The following is a 26,633-nucleotide window of genomic DNA, read 5'->3' as shown; positions in this document are numbered from 1 at the left end:
TGTTCTCCTTCAATAGTGACACAACTATTCTGGATCTTTTCCTCTCCATATAAACTTTAGAATCAGTTTGTCAATAACCACAAAATAACCTGGGATTTTGATTGAGATTGCATTGAATCTGTAAGTCAAATTGGGATGAAGTGACATCTTGACAATATTGAGTCTTCCTATCTATGAACATGGACTATTTCTCCATTTATTATTTCTTTGATATCTTTCATCAGTTTTTAAAAAAGATTTTTAGAACTTTTAATTTTTAATTAATCTCTACACTCAACATGGGACTTAAACTTATAAACCCAAGATCAAGAATTGCATTCTCTACTGACTCAACCAGCAGGTGTCCCTATCTTTCATCAGTTTTGTAGTTTCCCTTACATAGGTCTTATGTTTCATTACATTTATACATAATTATTTCCCTTTGGGGGGTGCTAATGTAAATCATAATGTGTTTTTAATTTCAAATTCCACTTCCTCTTTGTTAGTATACCGGCCATCTATTTTTGCATATTAACCTTGTATCCTGCAACCTTGCTATAAACACTAATTAGTTCTAGGAGTTTTGTCAGTTATTTTTGGGTTTTCTATATAGATGATTATTTTATCCATGAACAAAGACAGACTCGTTTCTTCCTTCCCAAACCATATATTTTTTATTTCCTTTACTCGTTTTATTGCATTAGTAGGACTTCCTGTATGACACTGAAAAACAATGACAAGAAGGACATCCTTGCCTTGTTCCTGATCTTAGAAGGAAAGATTCTTATTAGTCATCATTAAGTATGATATGAGCTATGCGTTTTTTATTTTATTTTATTTTTTAATTTACATCCAAGTTAGTTAGCATATAGTGCAACAATGATTTCAGGAGTAGATTCCTTAATGCCCCTTACCCATTTAGCCTATCCCCCCTCCCACAACCCCTCCAGTAACCCTCTGTTTGTTCTCCATATTTAGAAGTCTCCTATGTTTTGTCCCCCTCCTGTTTTTATATTATTTTTGCTTCCCTTCCCTTGTGTTCATCTGTTCTGTGTCTTAAAGTACTGACATGAGTGAAGTCATATGATATGTCTTTCTCTAATTTTGCTTAGCATAATACCCTCTAGTTCCATTCACGTGGTTGCAAATGGCAAGATTTCATTCTTTTTGATTGCTGAGTAAGACTCCATTGTATATATATACCACATCTTCTTTATCCATTCATCCATCGGTGGACATTTGGGCTCTTTCCATACTTTGGCTATTGTTGATAGTGCTGCTACAAACATTGGGGTGCATATGTCCCTTCGAAACAGCATACCTATATCCCTTGGATAAATACCTAGTAGTGCAATTGCTGGGTCGTAGGGTAGTTCTTCTTAGTTTTTTGAGGAACCTCCATACTGTTTTCCAGAGTGGCTGCACCAGTTTGCATTCCCACCAGCAGTGCAAAAGAGATCCTCTTTCTCTGCATCCTCGTCAACATCTGTTGTGGCCTGAGTTGTTAATGTTAGCCATTCTGACAGGTGTGAGGTGATATCTCATTGTGGTTTTGATTTGTATTTCCCTGATGATGAGTGATGTTGAGCATTTTTTCATGTGTTGGTTGGCCATTTGGATGTCTTCTTTGGAGAAATGTCTGTTCATATCTTTTGCCCACTTCTTCACTGGATTATTTGTTTTTTGGATGTTGAGTTTCATAAGTTCTTTATAGATTTTAGATACTAACCCTTTATCTGATGTCATTTGCAAATATCTTCTCCTATTCCGTTGGTTGCCTTTTAGTTTTGCTGATTGTTTCCTTCGCTGTGCAGAAGATTTTTATTTTCATTAGGTCCCAGTAGTTCATTTTTGGTTTTGTTTCCCTTGCCTCTGGAGACGTGTTGAGTAAGAAGTTGCTGCTGCCAAGATCAAAGAGGTTTTTGCCTGCTTTCTCCTCAAGGATTTTGATGGCTTCCTGTCTTACATTGAGGTCTTTCATCCATTTTGAGTTTATTTTTGAGTATGGTGTAAGAAAGTAGTCCAGGTTCATTTTTCTACATGTCGCTGTCCAGTTTTCCCAGCACCACTTGCTGAAGAGATTGTCTTTATTCCATTGGATATCCTTTCCTGCTTTGTCAAAGATTAGTTGGCCATATGTTTGTGGGTCAATTTCTGGGTCCTCTATTCTGTCCCATTGATCCAAGTGTCCATTTTTGTGCTAGTACCATACTGTCTTGATGATTACAGCTTTGTAATATGGCTTGAAGTCCGCTAGCTATGGGTTTTTTATGAATAATTTTTATCAAGTTGAGAAAGTTCCCCTCTATTCCTAGTTTAATGAGAGTTTTTATCATGAATGGGTGTTGGATTTTGTCAAGTGTTTTTTCTGTATTTATTGATATGATCATGTTATTTTTCTTTTTTAGTCTATTGATATGATGGATTACATTGATTTTGAATGTTAACAGTCTTGCAAACCTGGGAAAATTCCTACTTAATCATGGTGAATAACTCTTTATATATTGTTGGATTATACATGCTAATATTTTGTTGAGGACTTTTGCATCTATATTCACGAGAGATACTGGTTTTCTTTTCTTGTAACACCTTTGTTTGGTTTTGATATTAGGGTAATGTTGGTCTCATAGAATGAGTTAGGACATATTCCCTCTGCTTCTATCTTCTAGGAAACATTGTAAAGAGTTTGTATAATTTCTTTCTTTTTTATTTTTTTATTATTTTTAAGGTTTTTGAAAAAATTTATTTATTTTGAAAGAGAGAGAGCAAGCAAGCAGAGGAAGAGCAGAGAGAGAATCCCAAGCAGGCTCTGTGCTGTCAGCACAGAACCTGACGTGGGGCTCAAACTCACAAAACTATAGATCATGACCTGAGCTGAAACCAAGAGTGGGACGCTTAACCGACTGGGCCACCCAGGTGCCCCTGTATAATTTATTTCTTAAATGGTATAATTCACCAGTGAATCCATCTGGGCCGGGCTTTCGGTTTTGTAAGGTTATTAATTATTGATTCCATTTCTTTAATAGATGGAGGATGATACTTATTTAAAGAGAGCATGTGCGAGTGGGGAGAGGGAGAGAGAATCTTAATCAGGGTCCACACCCAGTGCAGAGCCCAACGTGGGGCTCGATCTCATGTCTGTGAGATCATGACCTGAGCCAAAATCAAGAGTCAAACATTTAACCAACTGAGCCACCCAGGTGCCCCAATGTAGGACTACTTAGATGTCTATTACTTCTTGGGTGAGCTTTGGCAGAGTATGTCTTTCAAAAAATTGGTCCCTTTCATCTTGGCCCTCAAATTTGTGGGTACAGAGTTGTTCATAATAATATTCCTTTATTTTCCTTCTAATGTGCATGGGATTTGTAGTGATGTTCCTTCTTTCATTTACGGTATTAGTAATATGTGTTTCTTTTCTTAGGTAGTCTGGCTTTAGGCTTATTGATATTATTTATTTTATCAAAGAACCATATTTGGTTTTGTTGATTTTATTGATTTCTTATTTTCAATTTCATTGATTTCTGCTCTAATTTTTATTATTTATTTCTTTTGTTTACCTTGGATTTAATTTACTCTTCTTTTTCTAGTTTCTAAAGGCGGAAAATTTTATTGAATTTAGACCTTTTTTCTTTTCTAATATGTGTATTTGATGCTGTAAATTTCTCTAAGTACTGCTTACACTGCATCCCATAAATTTTGGTAAGTTGTAGTTTCGTTTAGTTCAAAACATTGTAAACATTTATCTTGCAGTTTCTTCTTTGACCCATGCATTATTCAGAATTGTGTTGATTAATCTTCAACTATTTTGAGATTTTCCAGGTATCTTTATGTTGTTTCTAGGTTTTTTTTTTTAAGTTTATTTTGAGGAAGAGAGAGAGAGGGTGCATTTATGGGTGGGGGAGGGACAGAGAGGGAGAAAGAATCCCAAGCAGGCTCCACACTGACAGTGAGTAGTCTGATTCAGGGCTCTAACTCACAAACCATGAGATCATGACCTGAGCTGAGATCAAGAGTTGGACTCTTAACAGACTGAGCCACCTAGGAGCATTTTTGTTCCTAGTTTAATTCCATTGTTGTCTAAAATCAGACACTGTATGACTTCCATTCTTTCAAATTTGTTAAGGTGTGGTTTAAGGCCAAGTACATGGTCTCTCTTGGTGAATGTTCCATGTGAATTTGAGAAGAATATGTATTTAGCTGTTGTTGGATGAGATAGTCTATAAATGTTAATTCATCCAGTTGATTGGTGGTTATGTTGAATTCAAGTATATTCTTAATTATTTTCTGCCTGCTGGATTTGTCCATTTCTAAGGGAGGGGTGTTGAAATCTCAAATAGTGAATTCATCTATTTCTCCTTGCAGTTCTATCAGTTTTTGCTTCACATATTTTGACGCTATTTTAAAGTGCATACACATTAAGGATTTTTATGTTCTCCTGAAGTATCGATCCTTTTATCATTATGTAATACCCTTTTTTATCCCTGATAAGTTTCCTTACTCTGAAATTTGCTCTGTTTAGAATTAAACAGTTACTCCAGCTTTCTTCCGATTCGTGTTAACATATCTTTCTCTATTCATTTCCGTTTAATCTATAAGTGTCTTTATATTTAAAGTATGTTTGTTGTACATAGCATATAGTTGTATCCTGTTTTTTGATCCACCTTGATAATCTCTGTCTAATTTAAAGTGATTGTTGATAAGAGTTGGATTAAGGTCCACCATATTTTTTCACTGTTTTCTACTTGTTTCCATTCTTTGTTCCTATTTTTGTTTCCCTTGTTTATGCCTTTATGGTTTTAACTGAGCATTTTATAGGATTCCATTTTCTTTCCTTCCTAAGCAGTGTGTGTGTGTGTGTGTGTGTGTGTGTGTGTGTGTGTGTGTAGTTTTTTAGTGATTATCCTACAGTTTGCACATTTACAACTAATCCAAGTCCACTTTCAAATAACACTATACTGAATCAAGAGTAGTGCAAGTTAATTTATAATAACAAAATAATCCTAACTCACCCTTTCCACCCTTTGTATCATTGCTGTCATTCATTTCACCTATACATAAGTTTGTATAAATATATATGCACATACATAATTGAATACATTGTTGCCATTATTAGTTTGAACAAACTTATCTTTTAGATCAACTAAGAAAAACAAAAATGAAAGTTTACATTTTACCTTCACTTATTCCTTCGATGTCTTCTTTACGTAGTTACAAGTTTTTGATCTATATCATTTTCTTTCTCTCTGAAGAACTTCATTTAACATTTCTTGCCAGGCAGGTCTACTGGCAATAGATTCCCTTTTGTCTGAGAAAGTCTTTGTTTCTCTTTCCCTTTTGAAGGATAATTTCACAAGATACAGAATTGTAGTTTGGTCGTTTTTCCCTCTCAACAATTTAAATATTTCAGCCCATTCTCTTCTTGCTTGTATGGTTTCTGAGAAGTTGAATACAATGCTTTTCTTTGTTCCTTTATAGGCTGTCTTCCCCTTATGGCTTCTTTTAAGATGTTTTCCTTTATCTTTGATTTTCTGCAGTTTGAATATGTTATGCCTACACTTAAATTTTTTTGTTTTTGTTTTTTTGGCATTTACCCTGCTTGGTATTCTCTGAGTTTCCTGGACCTGTGGTTTGGTGTCTAACATTAATTTGGAGACATTCTTAGCCATTCCTGCTTCAGTATTGCTTCTGTTCCTTTCTTTCTTCCTTTTTCTTCTGGTGTTCCTATTACTTATACGCTACACCTTTTGTAGTTGTCCCACAGTTCTAGGATATTCTGTACTGGTTTCTTTTTAGTCTTTTTTTTCTCTTTGCTTTTCAGTTTTGGAAGTAAGTTTCTACTGTCATATCCTCAAGCTCAGAAGTTCTTTCCTCAGCCATGTTCAGTCTTCTCATGGGCTCCTCAAAAACATTCTTCATTTGTTACAGTGTTTTTGATCATTAACATTTCTTTTTGATTCTTTCTTAAAATTTTCATCTCTTTGCTTAATTACCCATCTGTTCTTGCACGTTGTATACTTTTTCCTTTAAAGTTTTTGGTATTTAATATTAAAAAAAATTCCTGCTCTGATAGTCCCAACATTCCTGCCATATCTAACTCTAGGTCTTACATTTATTCAGTCTCTTTAAACAATTGTCCTCCTAGCACAGGAATGTGTTCATAAACCCAAAAAACTCTGTTTCGGGGTTTTTTATGGAGATATCATCATGCAGGCATGTTCAATTACTAACTCAATATTCAGTGCCTCTCACCTCTCTGGGGGTTTGGAGAGTTGGACTGACATTCTAGGCTCCTAATCAAGGCTTGATCTTTTTGCCCATCAGCTGCCATCCTGAATATATACAGGGGCCTGTCAAGAGTTAACATATGATGCTCTATCACTGAGAAAATTCCAAGGGACTTAGGAGCTTTGTGTCAGGAACCAGGAACAGAGGCAAAATATATATTCTTTATTGTACTACATATTTTAAAATATTTTTTGTTCCATTTTTTGCTTTTCTTCAGAAGTCATCAATTATGGCTATATATTTATATATACGAATATTTTTATGTCTTCCATATCTATCATTTCTTCTCTACTCTTTTTTAAAAATGAATATCCAGTCTGTGTTGTTTTTTTTAAGTTTGTTTGTTTTTTTGTTTATTTATTTATTTATTTTGAGGGTGGGGTGGGCAGGGGGTTGCAGAGAGAAAATCCCAATCAGGCTCCGTGCTATCAGGACGGAGCCCAACGTGGGGCTCAAACCCACAGCTGTGAGATCATGACCTGAGCCAAAACCAAGAGTAGGACACTTAGCCAACTGAGCCACCCAGGCACCCCCAATCTGTTTTAATTTTCTATTGTCTCAAAAATGTCTGTTTAAAACTGAGGGTGGATGGGGGGGTGGGAGGGAGGGGAGGGTGGGTGATGGGTATTGAGGAGGCCACCTTTTGGGATGAGCACTGGGTGTTGTATGGAAACCATTTTGACAATAAATTTCATATATTGAAAAAAAAATGTCTGTTTATAGTTTGTTTGGATCAGGTTCTACACAAGTTTATAAAACTACATTTATTTAATATCCTCTTATCTTTCATTCTGTGAGTTTTCTTCCACTTCTCTTTTTGTTATTTATTGAAGAAATTATATCATTTGTCCTTAGAATTTTCTATAATCTGACTTTAGCTATTTGCAGCCTCATGATGCAGTTTAATAAATTCCTCTATTTTGCACCTCTCTCATCCTTATTTCCTATAAACAGAGCATGAGATATAGAGTCTTGATAAGATTTTTTTTTTTTTTGGCAAGACCACTTTACATTACTTCCTATTGTATCATCTTCAAGAGGCATATACTATCTGGTTGTCCCACTATTACTGACATTAAAATTGATCAATTCATTCAGGTATATCAGTATGATCCATCCATAATAAAGTTCCATCCATAACAAAAGTTCCCCTTAACTTTTGTTCAAACTGATTCCTTTGGCACCCATTAATGATTGATGCCATGTTCCATTATTTCACTAGGGCTAGCACAATTATTCTTTTTCTTTTTTTTCATAGCTTCCATGTACAATATCTGTAATTCTTCTGTAAAGAATTCCCTCTCATCAATTATTGGGTCACCTTGAAATACAATTTATATAGGAAAGGCAGGAAAATGCTAATCTTTCCCCTTTTTCCCCAATGAGTTGGTGACCTAGCAAACTCTAAAGATGACCAATGAGGGTTTTTTTTTAGTATTGTTATGAATTTAAATTTTATGACACACAAACATACACATATATATTTCCATGTATACAATTATGTGCTTCAGTTTATTACAGTCCTTACTTGTTTTGTTGCTCAAACCATCTTCTTTTTGCCAGAAGATCCCCTTCAAAGTTGGCTTCTCTGATAATTTTAAACTCTGTTCATTTTTCATTTCATTTGATAAAGCCAATTAAGCAAACAGAGCCAGCAACAGAATAAAGTGTAATATTTACCTAATGATTCTCTAAATTTTCACATAAGTAATTCTAAGTGTACCTTCAAATCCCCAGAGTCTGAAGAACATTCTGTTTTAAATAATTTACCCAACAGTAAAATTCATGCTCTAAGAGGATGTACTATATTTACCCTGTGATTTCATATACCCTATAATTATAAGATTATATTTCCCCCAGTCCTATGATATTATGATTTAAGAAGCTATTAGGAGCCTTCCTCAACATCAAATCAAATAATTATGACCAACATTGCCCTCCTTCTTCAGTTGGTAACATTTTCAAATATTTCCCACTCTATTGACTATCTTTAGCCTACGAAATTGCTCAAATCTCTTTCTGATAACAAACAAGAAACAAAACTTTCCCCCAAAACTTTCCCTCTTGACCTGGCATTTATCTCGAGTATAGTCTCATCTCCTTCTTTCTCTTCTCAGCTAAGACTCTTGATGTCTCCATATCTTCCCTTACCAGTTCACTCAACAATTCATTCCAATGAAGAGTAATCTGATGACTATCAGTGATATACTCCACATTGCCAGTTCAGTTGAACTTTTTTTTTTTTTTTTTAATTTTGATAAGTCCTCTTGGATGAATTTACATTACTGATTACTTACTCCCTATTCAAGACTCTTTGGCTTTTAGGCCACTCTCTCCTTAAATGTTAGTGCTCCCCTAGTCTCTGACCTCAGCAACATCTTCTTCCTAAACTCTCTCTTGGGGTAATCTCTTTATTTTCATAGTTTCAAATATAATCATTTTACTTAATGAGCTGTACTCCATGTGGTGCAGTTTCCCACTCTACTTTCAAAACTGCCCCATGAGCTTTCTTTGATGAAATCTCAGGAAAGAGCTAGAACTTCTCCAATTCCTCTGTCACAAGAACAAGCTTGTATCAGTCATTATAATTTTCAGGCCATCTAATGTTATATCACAATCTAAAACTTCACTTAAATGAAAGCTTCTCCCTACCTTCTCCCAGCTTAAGTCTGTGATGTAAGATTATCTGCTGAATATATTCCATTTAATTGTGGTAGTGACTTCTGTCCTTTTGTCTCTCTGGCATTTCTTTTGTCATCGCCCCTCATTCTAGTATGAGAAGCTTCTTTCTTATGGGAGAGCTCATAACATGTGATTTGAGTGAGGCGGACTGCCCCCCTCCCCCCATGCTAGGAGAGTCAGCCCAGGCCTAACCAATCAGAGTACTTCACCTCTCTCATCACTGATTTGTTGAGAGATAGAGCTGATGAGAGCTAAGCTGATTGGAGGCCCTCCCAGATATTTGCTGCTAGAACTATCCACTAGGGCTAGTTAGCTGGTAGGATGAGTCTGTAGACTAGTAGCCATTTTGCTCACCACAAAGACTGACAGAAAAAGAGCCCTCCATATCAGCTGAGCCTCTGTTCTGAGGATTTTCTAGTGAATTCATTTGAGATATATTTTACAATTTCCCTAGAAAAAGGCATGACAGATGTCCTATAGTTAATTTAAAATCCTGAAGCATGTCCAAATGAATTATTTTTTTCTTCCCCTTCTACTTCCATTTCTTCTGTATCTACCAATTCCCATATTTTCTAGTCAAAAAACCTGGCACTTAACTCTTTCCTTGTCCCCTTCATACAACAAATCTTAGTCCTATCTGTTACCCTGCCTAAATATCTCAAGAGCTCTTCCTTTTATTTCTCTACATGCCCTAGTCCAAGCCCACATCCTCCACTTGTCAAACACTTACAATAGCCTCCTTTTATGATTTTTCTTTTCTGCTCTTACCTGACTAAATCTGTTCACTCACCAGAGAAGTCAGGGCAAAACACAAATCTGGTCTTACTACTTCCCATTTGAAAACATCTCACATTTGGCAAATGGTTTCTAAGATAAAGTCCAATCGCTTCATGAACCAACAAAGCCTTCCAAGGCCATGTTTTGCCTGCCTCTTGTCTCCCACATCCTTCCATCAATTTCAATTGGGCAATATCAAACTTGTCATTCCCTTTCAACACCAATTACATGGTTCCTGCTCCCTCTGCCCAGAATGCCTCTCTTTTACTGTTTTCACCTCTGCAAGGTCCTTAGTTCTTCCAGAAAGTGTTCTTAAGCTCCTAGACAAGGACAAGTGCCCCCCACTTATGATCCCATGATAGCAAGTAAGTCGCTTTTTCCATATTCTATCAAAATCCTTTCATCTGTTTTCCTGATTGTAAGCAATGTGAGTATGGGGACTGCTTCTTACTCATTTTTAGATCCCCAGTGCCTGGCATTCAATATATGCTTTTTGGACAAAATTACCACAATTTTTTTTATTTTGTCAAACTGTCTGAAAAGTCACAATTAGATATATTTGGGGGCATCAGATATTCTTGGTAAAATGTAAAATCCACATTGCCTATTAAATTTCATAGTTTAAAATGAATCAATTTGGGGGCACCTGGGTGGCTCAGTCGGTTGAGTGGCTGACTTCGGCTCAGGTCATGATCTCACGGTCCGTGAGTTCGAGCCCCATGTCGGGCTCTGTGCTGACAGCTCGGAGCCTGGAGCCCGTTTCAGATTCTGTGTCTCCCTCTCTCTCTGCCCCTCCCCTGTTCATGCTCTGTCTCTCTGTCTCAAGAATAAATAAACATTAAAAAAAAATTTAATAAAAAAAATATTAAAAAAAAATAAAATGAATCAATTTGATTAGAGTTATTTTTATTATAAAACTCCATTGATATGGGTCCTTAAGAGAATAGATTTGGAAGGATTTTTTAAAGAATTCAATCTGTAGAGTTAGAGTTCCCAAGGTAGAATTCTGATTCTGCTATGGATAAGCATGTGACTTTGGCAAATTATTACCTAGCCTCTCTAGGCCTGTTTTCTTACCTGTAAAATGAGAATTGCTTTATGTATTTCATAGTGCTGTTTTAAAGATTAAATCATACAAGAAATACAAGTCTCTCTTGCATTGCCTATATGGCACATATAAATATTCAATCCCAAGTAGCTGGCATCATTATTATTAATAAAGGCAGGTCTGGAAGGATGCCACATGTGGGGAAGGACACTGGGTGGGGCTGGGAAAGGCAACATCCCAACCTTGAAACTTTGCTTATGGCAAGCTCAGTTCAAAGCACAGTCTGGTTCAAAGACCAGACTGTTTTATGTTCACAAGGGGTATGAAATTTGGGGATCTTGTCATAGGTATTTCTCAGTCACTGCCACACACACCCCACTTCTTATCTCTAGCCAACATGTCATCTGCCCACTGGAGAGAGAACTTGGAGTAAGTCAGAAGAAAAAGTAGGTATTGCCTGTCAACTGGATGGTGATATGCAGTTCACAAAGCTTCTTCACATTAATGATCTCACCTAGACTCCACCACAAACCACATGTTGGCATTTTTGTCCCTATTTTACAGATGATGAAACAAGGTCCAGAAAAGTTTAAATGACCGATTCCAGGTCATGAAACTAAGAAGTAGCCGAGTTAGGATTCAAATGTAGGCCTTCTGATTCCTAGTCTAGAGCCTTTTCTGACACATGGTAAACAGAGATCAGGCAAAAGGGGGCATAAAAAAGGGATGAGAAAGTTAGGCAGGAGGGAAGGTCATAGAATGAAAAAGAACTATCTGGCAAGGACAAAATCAGTAGGGCTGCCATCCATCCTAAGCAGCAGAGAAAGGATAAATATGTTTTTGGGCAATGATAGCCTTATGAGCAGGTGAAAAGAGGGAGATATGAATTATGATGACACAGTTATGGAATTTTTTACAAGGAAAATCATTTATCTGGAAAGTTTTGAAAAAATAATTGACTCCCCATTTTACAGATGGAAAAGTCCAGACCGAGGAGATACCTACCCAGCCTTCAATCTCATATCATTAGTGGGAGACCAGTCCAAAGACCAACCATGACTTACTGGTATGGATATATTAAAATCTTGAAGTGCTTTTATTTTTTAAAAAATAGCTTTATGGGGGAGGGGTAGGGGATGCCTGGCTGGGTCAATTGGAAGAGCCTGCGACTCTTGATCTTTGGGTCATGAGTTTGAGCCCCACATTGGGTATAGAGATTACTTTAAAAAAAACCAATAAAAATAGAAATAAAAAGCTCTTTAGGGTATAATTTGTATACCATAAACTTCACACATAATTGCTGAAAATGTTGAGTAAATTTATACACTTGGGTAACCATCATCACAATCCAGTTTTAGAACACTTCTATCACCCACCCCCCTAAAAAATAAAACACTGAAATACTTCAGTAGTAGTTAGTAAATAGCCACTTCCCTCAAACCCCCAATCAATCCTTCAATCCTCTGAATCACCCCAGATCTTCCTATAATCTAATTTCAGATACCTGGTCCACCGGGTAGGGAATATCCAGGCTCCTGCCCCAGCATTGAGCAGCTTCTGTTCTGCAGGGTTGGAACCTTTGCCACACCTGTGCCACATCTGTTGTAAACTAACTTCAGTATCACCCCTGGGAAGGATGAAGGCAAGCATACAACTCCTCTGGTTCCCAATCTGGAGCTTTTCACACAGGACCCTGCTTTTCAGAAAGATAGGAAAATACACAAGTGAACAAAAGAAAGCAAGTGCTATCAAATTATATCTACATAAAGGATAAACTGGTTTTGAAAGGTCAAGAGATTGAGCTGCTATCTATCATGACAGTTACCTTTTCAGTAGAGGTGTTCTTACCTTGAGGTTTATACACCTCTGCTATTGGACGAAGTTCTTCTGAAGGTCAGGTAACTCCCTGAAATACAAAATTTCACAGGTATGCGCATTTTTCTGTGGAGTGGGTCCATGGACAAAAAGGAAAAAAAAATAGGATAACTTGCTAAGAACATGTTTGATAAGAGGTTTAGGGGAGAAGCAAACAAGGAATGTGCTCAAGGAATGTAGACATGGGGAAAAGAATTCTAGCTAGAGGGACAGGTAAAGGGGAGAAAGTGAAGACGAAGTTCTCTTGATTCACAATTTTGTTTACAAACCAAATATGTATGTGAATCAACTATTTTTGACATGTAGAATAAGTCATACATATTAGGTCATACATATAAACCATTTGTTATTTTGCTAATTTTCTTTGTCCTTTATTAATAGATTTCACATGAAATGACTAGTTTGGGTTACACTTTTTTTAAAAGGAAACTTCATTTATTTTTATGTTTTATTTTTGAGAGAGAGCAAGAGTGAGCACGAGCAGGGGAGAGGAGCAGAGGCTCAGCATGGAGCCCAACACAGGGCTTGATCCCATGACCCTGTGATCATGACATGAGCTGAAATCAAGAGTCAGACGCTTAACCGCCTGAGCCACCCAGGGTTATGCTTATCTTAAATTATCACTCGGGGACGCCTGGGTGGCTCAGGCAGTTAAGCATCCAACTTTGACTCAGGTCATGATCTCGTGGCTTGTGAGTTTGAGCCCTGTGAGTTTGAGCCCTGTGAGTTCAAGCCCTGTGAGTACGAGCCCCATGTAGGGCTCTGTGCTGACAGCTCAGAGCCTGGAGCCTGCTTCAGATTCTGTCTCCTCCTCTCTCTGCCCCTCCCCTGCTTGTGATCTGTCTCTCTCTGTCTCTCAATAATAAATAAATGTTAAAAAAAATTATCTTAAAGTATCACTCTAAATTGTGAATATTGGAATTTTTGCTACTTTATTAAATCCCATCTGTAGCTCAACTGGATTACGCTAGCATTTTAAAATTGTTAACTAAGGCCCCCAGTATGTCTATATAAATTGCAGTGAAGTCAAATTCATTCCTAACATATTTATAAACATGATTTTTTAACTCAAAATAGTACAGCATTCCCATTGCATTTTATCTTAGACTTTTTAAGATAGTATTTTGGATATATCATTTAAATTTTTTATTTTCTCTAGTAGGTACGTGGAATTTGAAATCTGGAAGAAACCTTCAAGATTATGCAGCCAGACTTGCTCATTTTACTGATAAATAAGCCCAAAGAGATTAAGAGCCCTGACCAAGCTCACTAATGACAGAGGTAGGATAAGACTATAAGCATTGGATTCACAGCCTGGTGTCTTTTCCAACATCCAATTAACAAGCTAACGATTACTGAACTACCTACATTTCTTTGATGAGATCAGGCAGTAGGAGACTATGAACAAACCATCTGTGGAGACACAGACTCAAGTGAAAACTTCTCAATTCTACCTCTTCACACTCCAACAAGCATATTCTCATAGGACTTCTCCTAAGTCTCCAGTTTAGTGCATCACTAGAACTCAAACATTCATAAGTCAGATTATATTATCAATATTGCAGTATTTGCCCAGTGATCACTTTGTAGGTTCTTCAAGTTACTAGACTCTGGTTTCCCATATTTCCTCCCTTTTTCTGCCAGAAAGTCCAGCTGCTTTTAGTCCTCTGTATCACAGGCTCTGCCTTTGCCTTGGTAGGTAAGACCTCAGGCACATACATAGCTTGTGTATGTCCTCTTTTCTTTTGTCTTCTAGGGAGGTGGAGGTGAGGGTAGTTTGTGAGATGAGGGAGAATCACCTCCTTGAACATGATGGTCATTTGTAATTGACGTGGAAATCAAAAATTATCAAATACGTTTTATGTTTAAATTTCTCCAGTTGTCTTAAAAATATGTTCTTTACAGTTGGTTTGAATCAGGATTCCAACAACGTTAAACATTTGCATTGGTTTAATATGCCTGTTGTATCTTTTATTGCAAATGGTGCCATTAAAAAGGTTCATTAAGGGTATGGGAAATCTTAATTTTATTATCGTTGAACTGTTTTCCAAAGGGATTGTACCCATTTCACTCCTATAGAGTTTATGAGAGCTTCACCTCCTCCTCCACTTTTGGTATTGTCAGATAGTTTGCCTTTTGCCTATCTGATACTAAGTCCCACGCTGTAAAGAAATGATATGTGAGCCTAGTCTTCAAACACTGTATAATGAAATGTTTTAGATAAAAAGATTTCATGCTCCCTGGAAATACTATACACTTCACCCCATCTGAAAGTCATTGTTTTAGTTCCTGAGTACATCAGGATCTTTCTGTTATATATCAAAGAAAAAATGAAAAAGATAGTAAGCATATACTATTTAATATTTCCCAGGAAAGATATAGTTGGTACTGACTTATCCCTCCCATGAAGATCCTTTTTAACATACATATAACCCAAAGGACCAGATGTTGATTTTACTGTGAGGAGTGTTGTAAGGAATTCTGTAACTCCTTTTCTTATTAGTATGTCATGGCAGGTTGTTGGTTCTGCTGATGTCATAATGCTTTGTTTGTGGGGGTCATCTGATGTCACTTATACTTTACGAAGACTCAGCTTTTTAATAAAATTAACTCTTGGGGTGCCTGGGAGGCTCAGTTGGTTAAGTGCCAACTTCAGTTCAGGTTATGATTCCGGGGTTCCTGGGTTCAAACCCTGCATCGGGCTCTGCGTTGACAGCTCGGAGCCCACTTCAGATCTTCTGTCTCCCTCTCTCTCCCTGCCCCTCCCCTGCTCATGCTCTCTCTCTCTCAAAAATAAACAAACATTAAAAAAAAAAGCTAAATAAAATAAACTTTAGATGGTAAAACCTGACCTTCTGGAGAAATTTTCTGAGATCATAGGGATAAAGATTTCCAGAAGAAAATTTATCTGGAAAAGTTTCCTCTTTCCTTGGGATATATGGGTTTTACTTACAAATGAAATGTTGACAGCACAACTGAGCTGACACCAGATATGCTTCTGGATGATTCCTGGTTGCCAAGACCCTCCAAACATTCCTCAAGGACACAGTCATTTTGCACAACAAAGGGAAACCAGCCCATTTCTGGCAATAGGGTGGAATTCTAAGAGGAAAAAGCAAATCAATATAACTTCCTCTCCAGTGATGAAGAATGATTCATTTATATTATTCTATAGAATAATCGGTCTTTTTAAAAGATCTTTTTCCTTTTTGAAAACACTTTAGAGAATTTCTCAGAGAACATAATGATCTATCTTTAGGGAAGAATAACATCCTACATTGCTCTTATATTTAAAATCTTACAGAAATTTGCAAAAAGAGCCCAAGTTAATAAAACGATAGATTTTAAGCTTTCCTTCTGGTAAAGTAAAAACATTCTATTCAATGTATCAGCCACCTAAATCTTTAAAAGAACATGAGGTACAAGCCTTTGGCTTCCATTTTCCTGTTAAAAACCAATGACATCTTCAGTCTTGGGATAGCTTTTAAAACTGTGGCTTCTGATAAATGTTGGCAGAACTGGTGCATTCCCAGAATAAATTCTGAATGCTCAGCTTTCCCTATTCAAAAACATCCCCAGGTCAAATGACTACAAAACTGCCCACCATGAAACAAGCTGAAGAGAAGTCCGGATGTGCTACAAGCTCTAAGTGTAAATTATAAAGTGCACTGGCACATTATGTCTCTCTATAAACAAATCTCTATAAACAAATGTGAATGCCCTAACAACCCTATTACTGATACACGTGAAGTTTAAAGCTGAGGGGCTGGGGTAGTGAGGATACAACAGCACACAAACAAAAGAAAAACTTCCCTTTTCAGGCAAGTTTCAGCTCTATCCTTGACTTTAAAATACCAAAGTGCTGTTTTGCTCTCAATTCTTGTCCCATTGTACAAAGAAATCTGTGTCTCTATCCCCCAAATTAAGAATATGAGAAGCTTTCCAGACCGTAAAGACCAGAAAGCAGCCCCACAGGTAACTGGCCCCAAGGGTGTGAAAGTGGGCATGGTGGTGAGAAAGCCACGTGAAAGGAAAAAAAATCTGTAAACGCTACACCTGTGGTTGAAAACAAACAAACAAGAACACCCCACGGGACTGGACATCATCAAAATCTCGGGGTATAGAAAGAAAAAAACAACCACCATGGCGAGATCAGAACCAGAGCGGCGTTTCTTAGACGACCAGGTCAGCAGGTGAGCTCGCCGCGCACGCCGGGGAACTGGATATGACTGAGTACCGACAGCGCCATTTACCGTGCTCTCGCCTGCCCCTCCCCCACGGAGGCCCAGCGCTCCAGCCAATCCCCTCCCGCCGTCCCCTTCCCATCGGAGGCCCCGCCCCCCGCGCCCAGGATGCTGGGCCCCCGCGGCGTGACGCGAGCACGGCAGCTCCGCCCCCTGCGTCTCTGGCCTCGCCGGCCTTGGGGGGATGGTTCCATCATGGCGTCAATGCAGGTGAGAGGAGTTTGCAGCATCTGGGCGGGCGAGGGAGCCGCCGAGAGAACGCAAGCGTTTTGTCAGGGGCGGCGTCTGGGACTCTGGGGCACCCGGGCGGGCTCGGGAGCGGCCCTGGTAGCCAGTCCTTTCCCAGCCTCAGGACGTTGGGGAGGGGTGAGAGAAGGCGAGAAGAAGGGCGGGGGAGGGGGGTCCTCGGTCGGTCGAAGCGGACACCAGCCGGCCGGGAAGTTGGGGGATAAAGAAGGCTAAGAGGGGGGAAAAGGGCGAAGTTTGGCGTTGGTTCGGCGACAGTGGTCTCGAAATCATCTGTCGTTCACACACACACACTGGCCTGTCCGCCCGCCGCAGGGATGCCTTCTTCGCGGTCCCCGGCCGAGCGGAAACAGCTGCTTTCGCCGTTGTCACTGGGGCAAGGGCGGCCCTGAGAGGGGCTGAGTGTGGGGTAGCTGAGAAGGCGGCTGGCTGCAAAGGCGCCTCGCGGCCTCTGCTCAGGCCTCCCACGCCCAGCTTCCCTGACTATTCGGCCCCTCGGCTCTCCTCTCTTTTGACTCTTAATCCTTTGCCCCGTGTATCTTCCTCTGTTAGCCTTCGCACTCTCAACGAGCATTAGTCCGGCAGCTCACTTTGTAGCTCTCCCCGAAGCTGCCCTTAGTCCATCAACATCATTTGCCGCCTAGTATGCAGTCTCCCCGAGATCTGAGTCACCAGCCCCCTTATACCTCCGGGATAGCTCGCCCTCAAAATTTTTTTTCTACGGTGCCCCACCCTTGTGATCGCGGTAAAGCTACAGCCCTTTGCCCTTCTTCCCCAGGTCTTCAGTGGAATCTTAGTTTGGTAGGAGGCGTTTATTAACCCGTGTCATAGCTGCCTGAGTTAGCAGTTCATGGTTTTCTGGCTTTCCAACTTAATACATTCTTTTTTTCCCCAAGCCATGGAGTTTGGTGTTTTGTTTTGTTTTCCAGGCAAAGATGGCAACCACAACTGCAGTTTTGTAAAGATTGACTGTGTTATCTATAGCTGCATTTAATTTTACAGATGAAGACTAGCTCTAATGAAAGTAGATAGGAAGAGAAGGTAGAACTCTTGTTTGGAGTGTCAGCTGAGTGCTTTTTAGAGTTTTGACATCATCTTAAAGAGACTGACATTTTTCTCAGAAGGATTTAGTGCTTTTGTTTCTAGAAGAATAAGCAAATCTCCCTACCCCCCCCCTCTGTTTTTTCTCTCATTTCTAGGCAAGATCACTCTTTCTTCTCTTTTCTGCATCTTCCTCTTTTGTGGACATATTTGCTTCACATTTACTTCTGTGCTTTTTCTTATCTGTTCCCTTTCAACTTATTTTCCGTGGGATATTTTTACTTTTGCTTCTCACTCTGGACTTTCCTTCAGAATAGAAAAATGTATATAACGTTCCTAGTTGAAGGGATGTCACAAAATGGTGCAGGGAAAAAAACAAGAACAATTTGAGGAAACATTATACTTTACACCAACCTCCCCAGAGACGTTAGAGAAGTTTCGTCATTTGAGGCCAAAAAAGGAACTGTGGAACACTAGTTGAACAGTAGATAGGCTATATGACTAATTTAAGATTATTTGTATTAAGATTAAAAGTGTTTGTTTTAAGACTAAAAATTAAGGTTAAATCCACCACACTTGTGAGATTGTATTTGACGGAGAATTCTAGGGATAACTAATTGGTTAGATTTAGACTCCAGGGTTCTGGAAAAGGCAGATTTCAGTTTTTAAAAGAAAAAAGTACAGAACTGAGTCAGTACAGAACTTAATGGTGATAATCTTGGATTTCACATGGCGACTTAAGCAATAGAAAAAAAAAAAAATACTTGCCACTGCATTTTTCTGTGTCCCAAGTACTACCTCTGAGTATCTTATTACCCTTTATTCCTTAGTGTCTTCTGATTAGAGGAATGGAAAACTAAGGTTTCCTATTTTAGTTAAAATAAAACCTTTCCTTTTGTGTGTATTTTTGAAATACCTGATAAAAGTTTTCTGGTAGTAACTAGAAAAATAATTTTAATATAGATAAATCAAACTTCTGAAACACATTACTACTTTCAATGTGTTTATTCTGTCTTTGGTGAACAAAATTTTTTCCTGACCATCTTAATAGCAAAAAAAATTTTTTGTAAAGATTTTGTTTTTTTAAGTAATCTCTACACCCAATGTGGGGCTCAAACTTAAAACTCCAAGATCATGAGTCACATGTTCTATGGACTGAACCAGCCAGGTACCCCTTAAATTTAACTCTTCAAAAAACTGGATTACATATAAAACTGCAACCAAGTTATGAAATTTGTTTATTTATTTATCAATTATTTTTTAAGGGCCCACTGTGTTGGGTACTGATCAAGGTGCTGGAGATAAAGCAGATAAACCAAAGCAGATCAGGACCTCTGCCTTTGTGGATATAATAGTCTAGCTGAGGGAGACAGATAAGAACTAAATATTTAAGTTAATTGCATAGTATATTAGAAGGAAGGTGTTAGTGCTTTGGAAGGAAGTTAGGAAATGGATATTTTGAGGATTTCAGTTAGGAATCCTCAGCTTAGGAAAAAAGGATACTATACACAAATGCTGCTCTGACCATGTCTTACCTAAAAAGTTTTCAGATTTCTTTATCTTACCCATACCAGGATATTGCTGCTGAAGAGATTATGTAAGCTGTGAGAGGAACTGTGTCTTAAAAACATAAATACTCGACAAATGTAGGATTTGATTACTTGGTAAAATGAAATAAGTCTTTAGGATCAGTAACATCAAGTAGACTTTGATTTTCTCATTGGAGAATATTTTGAAGTTGAGGTTTTAACTTCTTTACTGTACCCTATCAGTGCCTCCCAGCCTTTTCTCAGGTGGTGGCATACCTAGGAAATAATTTTTGAATCAGGTACTAAGGTGAATGAGATAAAACATTGGTGATGAGTATCACATCTGTACAGATCTGTACATCTGGCACCTCTGTAATGCTAGAGGTGCTGTCCTCTATCATATTGATAGAGTTGTTCTTCAGTATACAGTGCAGAATTGTGGTTTTCAAACTTATTTGAGCCTTTGAGATGTTCTTTCTCATTTTTTTTTCTTTCCAACTGTTTCTTCCTAGAACAAAGTCACAGATTACCAGGATAATGGTTAGATTATGTTTTAAGAAAGCATTCTTAGAGAATGGTGGGTTTCTGGCAATGCTTAACATTGGCAGGAGTTAGAGTAAAGAGGTAGATCCACATTTAATTTTGATAGTTCTAGAAATGTTAAATTACTCTTGCAGATTTTGTGCATTTTTTCTCTCTTACCTAATGGGGACTTATTTATTAACTGTTGATTTAGCTAGATGAAGGAGATTAAGATTTAGAAGCAGGTGGATTTTGAATGGGTGCTTCTTTTCAGAGGATTTAGAAAGAATAAATTATTTTGGATTATTCACAACACTGCACTGCTCTTTACTCAAGAATCTGGCCGTAGTAATTGAGAGGTAGAATATGGGCTCTTACTGACATTTTTAGTAGTCACATTGCCTTGATGGACTCCATATAAGTATTTGATGTGAAGGGTTACAGCATAATCAAAGGTTAGAAAATTGACTCATCTTGAATCTTGAGGTTTACTGGGTACTGGGAACTTGGGGAGTATATATACCTAGAATTATAGTATCTGAGAAGGTTGATTGGATAATCTGGCTGGGAACAGGGCTGTCAGGGAGCTTTTAGGAGAAGCCAAGGAAAGGGGGAACAGAATAGAATTGAAGGTATTTTGTGTGAATGATAAATATAACTAGATAGTAGAGTTACTTGAGTAAAGGATAAAACTAAGGTAATCATCTTAACTTTCAAAGCAGTCATTGTGATACTTTCTTTTAGCTGTTAATCAATTACTGCTTAATGAGATGCCTTCTATTTTTATCCTAAAGTGTTTGGGTGTTTTATTTAACTTTTCAGGTCTCTTTCACTCCCATGGGCCATAGATCTCCCGGGAATAGGAAAAATACCTTTCTCTGTCTCAAATGGGTGCATAGTGATTACAGCAAATGTTCATTGCTTGGCAAACCAAAAAGCGTTTCTAACTATAGCAAGTTCTGAAATAGTTTAATTCTATTTTACAGAAATCTTTTTTTTTAATTTTTAAAAATGTTTATTTTTGAGAGACAGAGAGACAGAATGAGTGGGGGAGGGGCAGAGAGAATGGGAGACACAGAATCTGAACCAGGCTCCAGGCTCCAGGCTCTAGGCTGTAGGCTCTGAGCTGTCAGCATTTAACTGACTGAGCCACTCAGGCACCCCTGAGAATTTTTTTAAGCAATTCTGTAATAGTAAGGTTGAGGCCCTATAAAGGAATAATTTAAAATTCATATTTATATATATGTATTCCCCCAAAAGTTGGCTTATTTTCTTAGTTTATCTTTGCCATAATTTTTATGTTTTGCAAAGTGTACTTAACATTCTTTCTGGATTCTTATTCCAACCTTGTAAAATGAAAATCAGATAATCCTGTTTCATTTCAGTAGAGACGGAGAGTAATCACTTATTTGGAACGTGACTTACCCCAAATTATGTAGCCACTGTGTGGTGAAGCTGTGATTAGATCTGTTAATGCTATGAAGTTGTAGGTTATTAATATGTTAACAAGTTTGGCATTATAGAGAAATCATCGGGACAGTTACTTCACTTTATAGTCAAGAAGTAAACATTTGCTAGAATATTTTATACCTTCTATAGCTGAGGATAATATTCCCATATTTTATAATATAAAGTTAATGCATCACATTTTAAAAAGAATTTTTTTATGCATGTACTTGTGTGCTGAGTAAAACTATGGCAAGTCTTTACTGTTCAAAGATAGTTTTTTAAAAAAAGCATGTTTATTTTTGGTTGAGCACAAGTGGGGTAGGAACAGAGAGAGGGAGATAGAGGACCCGAAGTGAGCTCTGTGCTGACACGCTGACAAGCAGTGAGCCCAATGTAGGGCTCAAACTCCGGAACCGTGAGATCATGACCTGAGCTGAAGTCGGGCACTCAACCGACTGAACCACCCGGGTGTCCCAAGAGTCTTTATTAATCAAGGAGAATTTTTTAAAAATTTATTTTCATTTTTATTATTCTTTTTCGAATGTTTGTTTTTGAGAGAGAAACACAGCATGAGCAGGGGAGAGGCAGAGGGAGAAGGAGACACAGAAATCCGAAGCAGGCTCCAGGCTCTGAGCTGTCAGTACAGAGCTGGACACGGGCTCGAACCCATGAGCTGTGAGATCATGACCTGAGCTGAAGTTGGACGCTTAACCAACTGAGCCAACTAGGCACCCCAAGGAGAATTTTAATTTTATTTTAATTTTTTTTTTATTATTTTTTTTAACTTTTTATTTATTTTTGAGACAGAGAGAGACAGAGCATGAACGGGGGAGGGTCAGAGAGAGGGAAACACAGAATCCGAAACAGGCTCCAGGCTCTGAGCTGTCAGCACAGAGCCCGATGCGGGGCTCTAACTCACGGACCGCGAGATCATGACCCGAGCCGAAGTCGGCCGTTTACCCGACTGAGCCACCCAGGCGCCCCAAGGAGAATTTTAAAAGTAGGGGTGATCTGGCATCTTTCTGCAAATATAGTTCCGCATAGTATTTATCTAAATCAAACATTTGTTATGTGAATTTTATTTCTTTGTGTCATTGCTGTCTGCTTTAATTTTACCTACACAATACTTGTTCCTGTTTGTCAGGTATTTTTAATAATTCTTCATTTGATAGCCTTTATTTGTGAATGCAGGTTTTGGGTCACCAACAAATGGTGCATGCCTTTGAGTTATTTTGTTCTGATAAAAACTAACTTCAAAAAAAAAAAAAACTAATTTCATTCAGTAGGTCTTATAAAACTTCATTAGAAAAAAATATAGGATCTGGAATCAGAAGACCTGGATTTAGGTTCTGTTTCACTACTGAATGTCTGTGTTGCACAGAAATCAGTGTGTCAAGTTAGTGGTTAAGACAAAAGCAGATTGATAGAGGTAAACATGTATGAAACTGCTTTTTTTCTCCTGTAGTATTCTTCATATTGGTACATGACAACTTTATTCATCCATTTGTTTTACCAGAAACCTTGGTTTCGTCCTATCCCATAGTCAAAACAACATCAAATTCTATCCAGCTCTACCTTCAGGATATATCCAGAATCCAACTGTTTGTCCTGTCTTCTGAATTACTTCCTGATGGAAATCCTTGTCATCCCTCATCTGGATTATATCAACAATTTCATAACTGATTTCCCTGCTTCTGCCCTTGTTCTCTTACTGTCTTTTCTCAGCCCATTATTTAGATTCTTTCAAAACAAAAGTCATATGTCATTGCACTTGCATCCCTGCTGTGGTTTCCCCGTTTTACTCAGAATATACAGTTGACCCTCCAACAATGTAAGGGTTAGTGGTGCTGACCCCTGTGCAGTCCAAATCCATACATAACTGTTGACTCTCCAAAAACTTTACTAATAGCTTACTGTTAACTGGAAGCCTTACTGATAACATAGTTGATTAGCCTGCATTTTGAATGTTATGTGCATTATATACTGTATTCTTAAAGTAAGCTAGAGAAAAAAAGGAAAACCATAAGGAAGAGAAAATGCATTTATATTACTTTACTGTATTTATAAAAAAAAAAATCATATGTAAGTGGACCTGTGCAGTTCAAACCCATGTTCAAGGGATTACACCTGTAATCCAGAGTCCCTGTTAGGGCATAGAATGCCTTATTATCTATCTTTTTCCCCTCCCTGCTCACTTACCTACAGACTCCTTTCTATTTCTTTTTTTTTTTTAATTTTTTTTAACATTTATTTATTTTTGAGACAGAGAGAGACAGAGCACGAACGGGGGAGGGGCAGAGAGAGAGGGAGACACAGAATCCAAAGCAGGCTCCAGGCTCTGAGCTGTCAGCACAGAGCCCGACGCGGGGCTCAAACCCATGAACCATGAGATCATGACCTGAACCAAAGTTGGATGCTTAACCGACTGAGCCATCCAGGCACCCCCAGATACTCACTTTTTAAAAAAATTGTCTGATTCTTGCTCCTGTGTTGGCTATCAATGGGAAAAAGCAGATTTCCTATATGATTCTGTGTCAAATGAGATCTCTCCTATTTCCACACTATAGGAGGGAGAGAAGAAGTATGGTTTCTAATTAGCATGTATGCTTGACTAATTCTCAAATTTTGAAGAGGATTAGCAAAGTAATGTTTTGACTTCTTATAACAGTTTAAATGGCACATTCGCATTTTTTTTAATTGAAATATAATTCACATACTATAAAACTTAACTTTAAAAAAAAAATTTTTTTTTAATGTTTATTTATTTTTGAGACAGAGCATGAGCAGGGAAGGGGCAGAGGGGGAGACACAGAATCCAAAGCAGACTCCAGGCTGTCAGCACAGAGCCTGATGTGGGGCTCAAACTCAAAAGCTGTGAGATCATGACCTGAGCCAAAGTCAGATGCTTAACCGACTGAGCCACTCAGGCACCCCAAAACTTACCATTTTTATTAAAATGTACAATTCAGTGATTTTTAGTATATTTACAACCATCATTACTATTTAATTCATCCCCAAAAGAAACCTTTTACTTATTAGCAGTCACTCCCCATTCCTTCCCCCCTCCCCGACTCCCCTTCTCCACCCCTGCCCCTCCAGATGGAAATCACTAATCTGTTTTCTGTCTCTTTTTGCCTGTTCTGGGCATTTCATATAAATGGAATCATACAATATGTGGCCTTTTGTAACTGGCTTCTTAGTATAATGTTTTTGAGGTTTATCCATATTGTTGCTTGTATCAGTACTTAATTCCTTTTTATGGCTAACAGTCCATTTTATGGTTATACCACAGTTTATCCATTCATCAATTGATTGACATTTGGGTTGTTTCCTGTTTCCATTCATCAGTTAACTGGCAATTTGAAGTGTTTCTACTTTTTGAATGCCACTATGAACGTTCATGTACATGTTTTTAGTTGGCAGTGTTTTAATTTGTCTTAAGTATATACCTAGTAGTGGAATTGCTGGGTCATTTGGTAACTCTGTGTTTAACTTTCTAAGGAACTGCTAGGCATTTATGACAGCACCATTTTACATTCCCACCAGCAGTGTGCAAAGGTTCTAGTTTCTACACATTCTGGCCAGTGTCTGTCCATTTTCTTGATTATAGCTATCGTAGTGGATGTGAAGTGATACTTCCTTGGTTTTGTGTTTGTTTTGTTTTCTGTTTTGCTTTTTTTTTTTTTTTTTGACAGAGAGAGTGCATGTGCACACAAGCAGGGCAGGGGCAGAGGGAGAGAATCTTAAGCAGGCTCCATGCCCAGCATAGAGCCTGACTCGGGTCTCCATCCCATGAACCCTGAGATCATGACCTGAGCCAAAACCAAGAGTCAGACATTTAACCGACTGAGCACCCAGGCGCCCCTCTCCTTGTGGTTTTGATTTGCATTTCTCTAATAACTAAGGATGTTGCGCATCTTGCATTTATTGGTAAATTTCTTGGAGAAATGTCTAGCCAAATCCTTTGCCCATTTAAAAAATAAAGTTGTCTATTTATTGAGTTGTAAGCGAGTTTTTTTCTGTGTGTATTCTGAATATAAGCCCCTTATCAGATATGTGATTTGCAAACATTTTCTCCGAGTTATGTTTGCACGTTCCTGATGGTATCCATGCTAGCACAAAATTTTTTATTTTGATTAAGTCCAATTTAACTGTTTTTTTTCTTTTGTCAAATTTATGCTTTTGGTGTCATATCTAAGAAATCATTACCTAATCGAAGGCCATAAAGATTTACACTTTATTACAGCTATGTTCTCTTCTGAGAGTGTTAACAGTTTTAGCTCTTACATTTAGGTCTTTGATTCATTTTGAGTCCACTTTCATATATGATGAGGCATATTTAGTTTAATAGCATTAATATGGCAGCTTGTTTTTTTTCTTCTTGAAGTTGCCCAATGTGAGAGCCTATCAGATTTGATAGTATCCTGCTGGATTCAAATTATTTTTCTAAGTCAAGTGGAGCTGTTAAGCTGTTTTTCAGATGACAATTTGTATTGCAGCCCTACTACTAAAAAATGTTGATTGTGGTCCTAATAAACTGTTACTGAGAATATTTATTCACATACCCGCTTTTATCATAATTAAAATAGGCATACCAACTTAACTTTTTAGACTTAAAAAGACTTCACGCCACAGGGCATTTTAGAGGTCATCTGATTCAGCCAGCATACCTTTTCTTTAAGTCATTGCTGTATTTTGTGATTAGAAGTGTTTGATAAAATATAATTTGTTTACATTTGTACTACATGAAAAGAAGATATTTGAGCAAATTGAGTATATGGGTGGTTTTTTTTTTTGTTTTTTTGTTTTTTAATGTTTACTTACTTTTGAGAGGGGGGCACAGAGAGACCAGAGACAGAATCCAAAGCAGGCTCCATGCTGTTACCGGAAAGCCCAAAGTGGGGCTAGGCTCAAACCCACAAACTGTGAGATCATGACTTGAGCTGAAGACCCTCA

The 26,633-nt window shown here is 38.0% G+C and overlaps 1 protein-coding gene and 1 long non-coding RNA gene across 4 annotated transcripts in view; one reads left to right on the top strand and one right to left on the bottom strand.

Annotated features, from left to right (window-relative positions):
- The window catches only part of LOC122234920, a 61,329-nt gene extending 44,436 nt beyond the window's left edge, over positions 1–16,893 (bottom strand). For both annotated transcript variants that reach the window (XR_006212905.1, XR_006212904.1), the window contains exons 1-4: positions 16,789–16,893; positions 15,600–15,748; positions 12,620–12,677; positions 12,276–12,464 (exon numbers count right to left, since the gene is read on the bottom strand). This is a non-coding gene — a long non-coding RNA (uncharacterized LOC122234920). The remainder of the gene's footprint in view (positions 1–12,275; positions 12,465–12,619; positions 12,678–15,599; positions 15,749–16,788) is intronic.
- A 105-nt stretch (positions 16,894–16,998) lies between these two features.
- Positions 16,999–26,633, top strand: part of UBE2W (ubiquitin conjugating enzyme E2 W) — a 73,363-nt gene continuing 63,728 nt past the window's right edge. For both annotated transcript variants that reach the window (XM_042973612.1, XM_042973610.1), the window contains exon 1: positions 16,999–17,100. In XM_042973612.1, coding sequence (XP_042829546.1) covers positions 16,999–17,100 — 102 coding nt within the window. The remainder of the gene's footprint in view (positions 17,101–26,633) is intronic.

The sequence above is a fragment of the Panthera tigris genome, chromosome F2, assembly GCF_018350195.1.
Source record: "Panthera tigris isolate Pti1 chromosome F2, P.tigris_Pti1_mat1.1, whole genome shotgun sequence".
Classification (NCBI taxonomy): Eukaryota; Metazoa; Chordata; class Mammalia; order Carnivora; family Felidae; genus Panthera; species Panthera tigris.
The sequence above is the reverse complement of the archived record's forward strand: the minus strand, read 5'-3'. Positions and strand labels throughout refer to the sequence as shown.